At 33.7% G+C, this 12,283-nt stretch overlaps 1 protein-coding gene and 1 pseudogene across 3 annotated transcripts in view; one reads left to right on the top strand and one right to left on the bottom strand.

Annotated features, from left to right (window-relative positions):
• LOC134370966 (MOB-like protein phocein) overlaps positions 1 to 12,283 on the bottom strand; it is a 40,503-nt gene that overhangs the window by 16,778 nt on the left and 11,442 nt on the right. For all 3 annotated transcript variants that reach the window (XM_063087939.1, XM_063087924.1, XM_063087915.1), the window contains 2 exons: positions 9,381 to 9,443; positions 715 to 815 (listed from right to left, as the gene is read on the bottom strand). In XM_063087939.1, the coding sequence (XP_062944009.1) occupies positions 715 to 815; positions 9,381 to 9,443 (164 nt within the window). The remainder of the gene's footprint in view (positions 1 to 714; positions 816 to 9,380; positions 9,444 to 12,283) is intronic.
• On the top strand, positions 1,293 to 1,845 carry LOC134388865 (adenylate kinase isoenzyme 6-like; annotated as a pseudogene).

Raw genomic sequence — 12,283 nt, 5'->3', positions numbered from 1 at the left:
AAAGACAAAAAAAAAAAAAAAAAAAACTCAAAAAAAAATGAGCCCCAAAGAACATTCTAATACTGCATTCTCTATGTTTAATCTGTCAACTCATCCCAGCTCCCATTTATACTGGAAAGTTTCTAACTTAAAGAAACACCTAGTAACTTCAGGATACAGCTGCTTCTAAAATTCACTCTACCTATTCGCTCATCATCAATTTTCTCAATCAAAGGATAATTTGAAAAGCACCCAAACTCCTTACTTCAGAATTACAATTAATCTCTATTCACCAAAGGGAAGACTAGGAGTTTGTAGTACCAAAAATCAAATACCAAGCCTGGCCAAGGCCTAGGGGTGATCCTCTAAAAAGAAAGTTATTAATGAGTGGGGAAATGGAAATAATGTATTAAGGAAATAATGGTTAAGGAAAACCCTGTATAAAGATAATAAAGCCCAAATCCATAAATGTAGAAAGGTGCATGCGCAGGTCCAAGTTAACAGCTCTGAAATGACCTTTCAAAACAAGTGACTATATAGCACAACTTGATCTAGAAGCAACCAGTGAAAAACAAAATCGAGAAACTTATAACACTGAAAACACAAAATCTTTAGAATCTGGCTTTTTGGTCTGCAGCTACATAGTAAATTTTATTTATGTTAATAATTATCATTAATACTAAAGCTTATTTTTACTAGTAGACGTACCATTATTATTTTGATGTAAGGACCTACCTTAAATGTTCATACTTCCATACACCTTCATCTTGGCCTTCAGGAGGTTCAAGAATTTTGTCAATATTGGAGCAATCTGCTCTTATGTTCTGTTGAATATACTGTAAACAAAAAAGTTCTTATGGTTAATTAAAACACTGTATTACAAGGTAAATTGTACATTAAATATATACAATTTTTGAATACATAACTGCTGTTGTGGCTCAACTTTTGGGTTATACACTAAATTGGAAACCAAGTATGGAATCATAATAAGTAACTGAGAAGAAAGGAGGCAACCATTACCTATTCTCCAATTCGACTTCACTGAGACAGGATCTACTACATATGCAGATATAGTATTTATCAGGATAGGAACTGGTATCAAAATTGCAAACCATTATTTTCATATGAACATAAAATACAGACAATGCAAAAATAGCTGTGGTATATATTGTATGACTCCATTTATATAAAGTGTCTAGAATAAGTAAATCGATAGAAAAAAAACAGTAGTTGCTTAGGGCTAGGAGGGAGAGGATGACAGAGGAGAATGAAGGTGACTATTAATGGCGATGGGGACCATCATTCTGAGGACCATGTTGCTTCCTAACAACCTGCTCACTGGTTAGGTCACACGGCCAGGAGGGGCTAGACAGTGGGCCAGGTACACCAGGAGTTGGAAAAACCAAACTAGGCAAAGAACTTGCAACGAGATCAGGAGTGAAATATGTTAATGTGGGAGATTTATCTTAAGAAGGGCAGTGTATAAGGGCCTTGATAAAGAATACGATTGTCTGATTTTAGATGTAGAGTAGCTGATGAATCAGATAACCAAATGAGAAAAGGTAGAGTTATTATTGATTACCATGGTTGTGATTTCTTCCTTGAATGCTGGTTTCATATAGTTTTGTGCTGAGAACAGATAATAGTGTTTTATACAAAAGACTTGAAACAAGGGGTCACAGTGAGAAGAAACTAAAAGACAATATTCAGTGTGTGATTTTTCAAGTTCTTTATGAAGAAGCCATAGCATCCTACAAGGAGAAAACTGTGTATCAGCTGCCCAGCAATAAACCAGAAGAGCTAGAAAATAATATAAATCAGATCTTGAAACAGATTGACTAATGCATCAAAGATCATAACTTCTGACATACAGGACTGGCCACTTTACAATCACTCTTGTTCATATCTCTCTGACCACATCATAGAAATTTTTCAAGTATCAGTAAGACTTTTTAATTAAAATTGTGTTGCAGGACTAGCAGGTGGGTAATGTAAAGGTTCATGCTTGAGTTTCTTTTTCCCCATGAGAAAGTGAAACAATCTCAAATATAATGAATACAATATTTAAGGTTGGGAGTAAATATATCATTGTTTAATGCTTCAATCACTAAAGAATACATAAATCTGACCAAATGGACAGATACCTTTTATGTTTGCTACAGAAGAAAATACAGATGAACTCTTAAAATAAAACAAAAGACTACAGATACCGGAAAAAAAAAAAAAAAAAAATGGGAATGGGTTTTCTTTTAGAGGGGATGAAAATGTTATAAAATTAGATTGTGGTGATGGTTGTACAACCCTGTGAATATAACTACTAAATTGTACATTTTAAATGGGCAATTTATATGGTATGTTTATTACATCCAACAAAAGTTGTTTTTAAAAATGACTAGCAGAACAACTATGTTAAAAAAAAAAAAAAAGCAGGGAGGGTCACTTTCAATTTTTAAAATATTACATAACATAAAACTTTAGGGCTGGCCAGTTAGCTTAACTGGTTACAGCACAGCCTTGTAACACCAAGGTCAAGGGTTCAGTTCCCCATAACAGCCAGCCACCAAAAAAAAAATCTCTATAAAACTTTAAATTTCAGATCTCTTTAATGCTTCATTCAATCAATTTTAATATCCTGAAAGCTGAATAGATTAAAGTAGATTAAAATGCCTGGTTATAGAAACATACTAACTATAAGGCCTTCTTGAGCCAATCAATTGTGCCTATTTCAGACAATCTTTCTTGAATATCACTAGAACTTACTCAAACACTTTTTTAATTACTCCCTATTTCCTATTGAAACCACTCTCCCTGATTTTTTATCTCATCCTAATGATCCAAAATTTTGACTCTCTTTTTCTTCAAACAGATACATTAATATCTTTAAAATCTTTATTTGGTGATTCAGTTAAATGGAAAGTAGTACCTTTACCTCTTAAAACTTTCACTGCTAAAAGTTTTTAAAACTGAGTAAACTGAATAACTATTATTTAAGAAACTGACTTTGAAATCTTTAAAAAGATTTTACCAAAAAAATCCAGAAGACAACCTTGTATGAAGTTATCTTTATGCTTTCAAGTACTCTAAAATCCTAACTACTACCATTTCTTGAAGAGAATCCTTTTCAGTAAGCTTCCAAAAGTCACTACCACTTGACCTGATCAAGCTCTACTAACATTTGAGAGTCACTATCAGTATACACAAGGGTACTTCAAACAGTTCGTGGAAAAGCAGGATTAAAAGATAATATGAATCTTTCCATGAACTGTTTGAAGTACCTTCATATTTATTTCCGAGGCCTTTCAAGTCTCCTCAGTACCGGAATATAATATACCAGATTTTAGGTTAAGTAAAAAAGAAGGCATGAGATCTTTCTTCCTTCTGTTATGAAGAGGCAGAACTATATCTTTGTAGTGATTTAATTATAATGTTGGCTATAATTATAATCATCTAACACTGTGTATATTTTTTATAAAAATCTTCCTAAGGCAGTTTTTAGAAAACATTTGGGGTGAGTAAAGTACAAGCACATAGCAGTAAAACACCATGCAAAAGCATTTTACTGTTTCCAGTTTTGCCTAAGATGGAATAAATACATATCAACCTTTCTCTTCCACTGGAATGAAACTATAAAATCTGGACAGAATGCATGGTCCAGCTATTTGAGGTCTCTGAAAAGTAAATAGCAGAAAGAGAAGGAAAAAATACCAGAATTCAAAGTACCATTGAACTGGCAGTGAGTTTACCATGTTTCTTTTTCCTTCTAGTATCCCCTGGCCTGAACTCAATGCAGGACAACATCCAGAAGTGAGCCCTGTCATGCTGATAGACAGAGGTATAACTCTCTAGTTCTGGCTCAAGGAATTAAAAAAAGCACTCCTAAAACTCAAAGTGGGTGAAAGAAATCCCCCAGGTTTTTTCCCCTCTTTTTCCTCCATTCTTTCACAGCCTAGGCCTGAGACAATTCCAGAGTGGCAACAAAAGCAGCTGGCAAGAAAAAAATGCAGGAGATGAAACTCTGAAGAAGAGAGTCCTTTCTTCTCCATTTGTTGCAGTGGCTCCAACAAGGTAAGACAAAGCCATTTCTTTCTTTCTCTTCTCTGTCTTCCCACAATTGCAGCACAATGGCTGTAACTAGTTTCTGGCCAGAGGATCAAAGGGGTGGACCCCAGGGAACCACGAAGTATCAAAGAGATAGTGGAGAGGGAAGAACTCAAAACAGCAATCCCATAAAGCTATTCAGGAACTCCTGGGCTCACCCCTGATAGATCTGGTCCTAAATAGTATATGATAGGTTTTGAGAACTGAGCTAATCAGGCTGACCACTAATTGGTACATACACAGGACAGATTCAAGCAGCAATGCAAAGGCTTTGAAAACTGACCTGATATTGGAACAACAGGTGGGTTGGAACTTGCAGCCTATATCTAACTAGGGCAAATGCCTACTAAAACAAAAATATCACTATTATCCACAGAATTTAATTAAACCAGAGTCTTAACGGAATATTCAAAATGTCCAGTAAACAATCCAAAATTACTCATCACACATATCCCTCTACCAGCCAACCACAAAAAAACAAACAAAAATTACTCATCATACAAAGAACATGTGAAAATCTCAATTCACAATGAGAAAAGACAATCAACAGACACCAATGACAAGATGACATAGATGTTGGAATTATCTGACAAAGACTTTAAAACAGCTATTATAAAAATGCTTGAACGAGAAACACACTCTTGAAACAAAAGTTAAAGTAGAAAGTATTAGCAAAGAAAAAGGTATAAAGAGCAACCAAATGAAAATTTTAAACTGAAAAATACAATAAACAAAATAAAATACTAAACAGATTCATTAGCAGAATGGAGATAAAGCAAAGATCAATGAACTTGAAGATAAACAGCAATTATTCAATCTAAATAAGAGAAATGAAAAAGATTTTTAAAATAACAATGATAAACAGAACCTCAGGAACTTAAGGGACAACAACAAAAGGTTTAAAAGTTGTGTCCCCAGAGTCCCAGAGAAAGAAGAAAAAGAATGTGGCGCTAAGAAGTTTATTTGAAGAAATAACGGCTGAAAAGTTTCCAAGTTTGTGAAAAGATGAAAACCTAAAAATTCAAGAAGCTGAGCACACTGGGCGTAGGAGAAAATAAGGAGTCACTGTTTAATGGGCACAGAATTTCAGCTGGAGAAGATTAAGAAGTTCTGGAGATGGATGTTGGTGATAGCTGCACAGTGGGGTGAGTATACTGAATTCCACAGAACTGTACACTTAAAAATGGTAAAAACAGTATATTTTATGTTATGTATATTTCACCACAATTTTAAAAAATCCACACCCAGACACATCATAATCAAACTGCTAAAAAACTAAAGATTAAAAATTCCAGAGAAAAAAGATGTGACCTATAGAAAAATTCAAATGACAGCTGCTTTCTCATCAGAAACCATGGAAGCAAGAAGAAAATGGCATGACATTTGAAAAGTACTTAGAAGAAAAGAGATGTCAACCCAGAATTCTATATCCAACAAAAATACCCTCAGGAATAAAGATAAATTATAGACATTTTCAAAGGAAAGAAAACTAAAGAAAATTCCTAGCCAGCCAACTGCTCTAAAAGAATTGCTAAAGGAAGTTCTTCAGACAGAAGAAGAAAGTAATATCAGAAGAAAACTTGGAATATATCAGGAACAACAGAAATTATTAACATCTGGGTTTAAATATAATAAACAATTCTCGTGAGTTCTTTAAAATAAGTTTGGCAGTTGAGAGCAAAAAATATATATAAGATTGTTTGATGAGGTTTCAATCTATGTAGATGTAATATATAACTCTATAATATAAAAGGGAGGGAAAGGGGTACAAATGGGGTGGGAAAGGGGTACAAATGTAGAAAATGTAAAGTTTCTGCATTTCAATCAAAGTAGTAAAATATTGATTTAAGTAGACTGTGTAAAGTATGTATTTAGTAATCTCTACAGCAAACTACCAAATAAATAATATAAAGAGATATAATCAAAATTAGAATTAATTAGGGCCGAGCCCGTGGCGCACTCGGGAGAGCGTGGCGCTGGGAGCGCAGCGATGCTCCCGCTGCGGGTTTGGATCCTATATAGGAATGGCCAGTGCACTCACTGGCTGCATGCCGGTCACAAAAAAGACCAAAAAAAAAAAAAAAGAAGAATTAATTAAAACAGAATACTAAAAATGTTCAAATAACCCTTAAAAAGGAAGAAAAGGGGAAACAGAGGAACAAAAAAAGAGAGACCTGAAAACAAGTAATGACATGATATACCTAAACCTAAACATATCTATCAATAATTACAGTAACATTCAATAGATCGAATACACTAATTAAAAGACAAAGACTGTCAGAATGAATAAAGAAATATGAGGCTGGCCAGTTAGCTCACTTAGTTAGAGCCTGGTGCTGATAACACCAAGGTCAAGGGTTCAGAACCCATACAGGCTAGCCACAAAAAAAGAACCCAAAAAACACCAAACAAAAAGAAATATGACCCAACTATATGTCGTCTATATGCAACATACTTCAAATATAATAAAGTAGATGAGTTAAAAGGATAGAAAAAGATATACCATACAAACACAAATCAAAAGAAAGCTGAAGGGAATGCAAAGGCGGTTTTACAAAAATAAATAAATAAATAATGTAATACACTACTTTAGTATATCAAAGGGAAAAAAACACAATCATCTCAGTAAATGCAGAAAGGGCTTTTGACAAAATCCAACATCCTTTCATGATAAAATGCTCAAAAAACTAGGTATAGAAGGGAAATCCCTAACACGATGAGAGGCATTTATGAAAAACTCACAGCTAACATCACACTCAGTGGTGAAGGATTGAAAGTTTTCCCCTAAGACTTGGACTGAATCAAGGATCCTCACTTTCACCACTGCTATTTAACACTGTACAGAAGCTTTAGCCAGAGCAATCAGACAAGAAAAAGAAATAAAAGGCACCCCATTTGGAAAGGAAGAAGTAAAATTCTCTCTACTCATACATGACATGGTCCTATTTATAGAAAACCTCAAAGAAGCCACAAGAAAGTTACTGTAGCTAATAAGTAATTCAGCAAAGTTGCAGGATACAAGATCGACACACAAAAAACGGTTTTATTTCTGTACACCTGCAAGGAAAAATCTAAAAAGGAATTAAGAAAGAAATTCCATTTACAATAGCACCTAAAAGAATTTAAATACCTAGAAATAAATTTAATAGGTATAATACTTGTGTACTGAAAACTACAAAACACTGCTGAAAATAAAGACCTAAGTAAATGGAAAGACATCTTGTGTTCATGAGTAAGAAGACTTAATACTGTTAAGATGTCAATGCTACCCAAAGCAATCTACAGATCTGATGCAATTTCTACCAAAATTCCAACAGCCTTTTTTACAGAAATGGAAAAGCCAATCCTCAAACTTATATGGAATTGCAAAGGGTCCCAAATAGCCAAAACAATCTTGAAAACAAAGATCAAAGCTGGAGGATTCACATTTCCCAATTTCAAAACTAACTACATAGCTACAGTAACCAAAACAATGTGGTACTGGAATAAGGACAGACATATAAACCAGTGGAACTGAATAGAGAGCCATGACCAAGTGGGATTTATTCCTGCTATGCAAGGATGGTTCAACATAAAAAAAAAAAAAAAAATCAATCAATATAATACACCACATTAACAGAATGAAGGAAAAAAAAACACGATCATCCCAACTGGTGCAGAAAAAGCATGTGACAAAATTCAACACCCTTTATCAACAAACTAGGAATAGAAGGAAACTACCTCAACATAATAAAGGCCATATAAGAAAAAACCACAGGGAATATCATTCTCAATGGTGAAACACTGAAAGCTTTCCTCTAAGATCAGGAACTAGACAAGGATGCCCTCTCTCACCACTTCTATTCCAAGTAGTACTGGAAGTTCTAGCCACAGCAATTAGGCAAGAAAAAGAAATAAATGGCATCCAGGTTTGAAATAGAAGTAAAATTATCTCTGTTTACAGATGATATGATCCCATATGCAGAAAACCCTAAAGACTCCACAAAAACTGTTAGAACAAATAAATTCAACAAAGTAACAGGATACAACCTCTATTTTAAAGAAAGAAATATCTGCAAATTTTTCCTCTTAATTTTTCCCAATTTCCAGGCATAGAACTCTAGGTTTATATCTCTGTATCCTGCAGAAGACCTACCTCATTGCTAGCTAAATAGCAAGAATTCAATAAATGCTTGCTGACTGAACAACACATTCTTAAAAGACAATGAACAAAGCCATTCACTCATGAATGTTCTTCCATGTCCTGTGCTAAATATCTAAATATTACACTGAATCTATTCTAAAGGTTCTAAATGTTACTATTAAGATTATGAGTGACTAGCCAGCTGTACCCTCTGCTCCCACCAAAAAGATTAAGAGTGAAGTTTTTAATGCTCAAAGGATTCAACAATATTTCTCTTTTATTTCCCAAGATCTTCAAATAACACAATAAATCCCAATAGCTATCTACTTTTATTATCTGGCTATCAAGATAAAGCCATACAGCCTTGCTTTATGGCACATTTTCCCTTTAAAAATGTTACTTAGTGCCTAATTCATTATACTAGTACACCCCAATTTCTGTCATCCTGTTAGCTCTTTAATTCAGCCTTTAATAATTAGCTATGGAAAGTATTTTTTCCCAAACTCCACATTTTATTATGGAAGAACCACTTTTTTTTTTTTTTTTTAACTCAACACAGCATACAAAGTGATTCTCAATGACAATGCATGAGAATCTCCTGGGTGGCTTTTTAAATCGAACATGCTACAGAAGCCCACCTCCTTGAGAATCATTGCCTTAGTGAGCTACCTGATAGTGGCAATAACCCACAGGGAAGCACTGCAGCCCTCAAATATACTGGAGGGAGACAAAAGTTAAGAACGAATGATAACTATGAACCCCATTTGGAACCTAAAAAACAAACAAACTAACAAAAAAAATCCAAAAGAACTAATGATAAGTAAAATGAAAATGTAAAGCTTAGAAACATGTTATCAGGGTTTAGTCACCAAATGAATATACTATTTCTATTTGCCTGTTATTCCTAATTTATTATCCCATCAATTTTGATTTAAATTTACTGTAACATCAAATTTGGTACCATAACTTTGTACATAATAACAGATCTTAAAATGTATTTAGGTTTCATTATAGTTTAATATGCCATCTTAAAGCAAAATGTGGGTTGATTAAAGTTCTAAATAGGCATTCCATTAATTCAGAGGAATCCAATTTGTGCCAAAAGTTATAGGAATACCTAACTACGCTAAAAAGGCAAAATGCTTAGGTTATTGGAGTTGCAGAAGAAATTTTTTATTACCTGCTGTACAGCTAGTGTACTGTCCATTTCATCGAAGGATTCATCAGGCCAATTATAGAAATCCTATAGAAATAAATTCATGATTAAAGCACATAGAAAATTAAAAAGAAGATGCAATACTATTATGATGAATTTCAAAAAAATTAGTAACTTCAAAAAAAATTATTAACTTTAATTATTAATAAATATCTAAAGCTCATACTAAAGGGGGAGAAAAGCCTTTACGATACAATTATCAGTGAAATAAAGAAATTTTATTCAATGTTTTTAAAATAAACACCAAGATTTTATTTAATTGAACAACAAATTATATTTTTTTCAACCACCAATCCTTCAAATATGGTTCCCATGCATGACTTAATTAAGGAAATAAGTTTATCACTTTTTCTTTACAGTGGTGAAATATATCTCAAAAAGTTACACTGAAAAAAATCTCCAGATACCAGTCAATCGGTTTCTTATTTCAAGAGAACAGGAAGCATTAGTAGCTAATTTACTGCTCCATGAGCATTAGACAGACATTATAATTATTCCAATTCCAAATAGTTTTCAATTTCTTAATTGAAATATGAGCTTCATCAAAAAGTAGCCATCCAAATAGAACAGCTTTCTTTTAAGGGGGATATGTTTGTGGAGCACCTTGCACTAGTTCTGAATCCCTCTATAGATAGTACAGTTCATGGACATTCCCTTAAGCCACTAAGAACCTTTCCATTTAACTGATTTTTCAGCAAAATTTACCTATGTATTTGTACTATGTAGGTAGTACAATGCCTGACAGAGATGGTGCTCAATAAATGTCTCTGGGATAAAACTGGGGGGAGGAGGAGTAGTAAACTACTGATCTATAAACCTGTATCAATCAACACCAATAAGCCTTCAAGTCCTTGAGCAAGAAAAGCAAATTGCAAGAGTACACAGTGTAGGAAACCACATGAATAAAAGTTAAAGAAAGTGCAAGGCATACTTATAGATATAATGCATAAAACAGTGAAAGTATAAAGCAAAGGAATGATAATCACCATTATTGCTTGGGGGGATGAGGTAGGAGGGTAGAAGACAGAAGAATGTGATCCAGAGGGATTCAACTACATTAGCAATGTCTTAGTTCTGAGGGTAGATGACGAGTATACCTTTTTAAGTGTCTTAAACATTTCAAAGTTATTCATAATATCTTTTTTTTGTTTTCATAGTTGCCCTATCTGAATGAAATGCACTAACTTTATTTATTAAGGGAAAATATCAAGAAATAAAACAATCTTCTGGAAAATACCCCAGGATGCCTTTTCCTAGACATTATCTAAATATTAAAGAGCAGTTTTTAAATTCTTCCTATATGATTTATACTGAAAAATATTTCTATCAATATGTTTTGCCTATTCTTTCCTTTAAAAAATTAAGTTTGTAGAATATCTTTTTTTAAAAATATTAGAAAACATACAGTAATATACTGAACAGATGTAAAAAAGTTAATTAGAAATGAAATGTTTTGCCTCATAACTGTGATATACAAGGGTACTTCAAAAAGTTCATGGAAAAATAGAATTGAAAGGTAATATGAATCTTTCCATGTACTTTTTGAAGTCCTCTTGTATGAGAAACATCAAAAATCCAGTTTAATAAACCTCACCTAATTCAGTCAGCAAATATTTATTGAAAACCAACTACATGCCTATATTTCAGTCTAACCACCTCCTTAAAAAAAAGTAGAGAGATACTCCACCTACTCCATTATAGTTCTAAATATATCACTTTAGAAGACACATTTCACTGAAGGAAATCTATCATGTGATAAACAAGAGATAGGACAGTCTACTGCTTAAGCAGTCTTTTTTTAATCCTAATCTTTTCTGTTTCATTTTATTTAACAACGCTGATCCATGACAATGTGAAGAAAAGCAGAGTTAACTTTCTTATATGTGACTTACTCATAACATAATAAACAGATGTTACAATTAGTTAAAAATATATTATTTCCTAACCTTTCAAAATTAAGAACTTTTGAGTTTACAAAAATGAGATGATGACTCTCAGAATGAGAATACAAAAGTCTACTTCTGAATATAAAAATATAAAATTTGATCACTTAAGAATGAGAAACAATGTTTCCACAGATTAAGTAAAGGTATCTATAAATGTAACATGTTTACATCTGTAAAAGTAACATGTTAAAGAGGTCCCCAGTGAACTAAGAATCGGGAGACTATATAACCTTTAGCAAATCCAGTCGATTTTCTGGGTTTCAATTTCCTTATCTGTAACACGGATCTGGGAAAGTGTCTAGATCTATAAGCTCCCTTTGAAAGGTCTCCTTTGGATAATTCAGTATAAGAAATTAAAATCTATTCTCAGACATAAGATCACGGCTCCATGGCTGTATTGCTTCTTTTTTCACTTGTATCACTTTTCTTTAAAATTACATTTTAAACACATGTCTTCTAATTTTAGAGCACCTTCACCCATAGCAAGCCACTTCTGCTGGCAGATTAATCAGATCAAGTGTGAATGACTTTTTTTTTTTTAATGTAAGGTATCCCCTCTTTTGCAAATACTAAAAACCAATACCTAAACAAGCACCAACTTACCCCAAATAATGCCCTGCTAAAAGTTGATAAAATTATAATCAGTTCATTCCCTAATTATGCTTCACACATATTAACAAGGAAATTCGCAAATGACATCTAACGAGTCTCAACCTGCTGATGAAAACTTGCTGGACCAGAGAACAGCTGCAGGGAAGAAGCAGGAAGAGGTGGTCAAAGGCAAACACCAGGAGGAGGAGAATAAAGTACATTATCGCCCCCCGGATCCGGCTAGACAAGCTGGAAGGCAGGAGCAGCGCAGGTACGTCACAAGCCAGGTATGAACTAGAAGCCGGGACCGAGGTAGGCTGTGATCAACCC

The sequence above is a fragment of the Cynocephalus volans genome, chromosome 1, assembly GCF_027409185.1.
Source record: "Cynocephalus volans isolate mCynVol1 chromosome 1, mCynVol1.pri, whole genome shotgun sequence".
NCBI classification, from domain to species: Eukaryota; Metazoa; Chordata; class Mammalia; order Dermoptera; family Cynocephalidae; genus Cynocephalus; species Cynocephalus volans.
The sequence above is the reverse complement of the archived record's forward strand: the minus strand, read 5'-3'. Positions and strand labels throughout refer to the sequence as shown.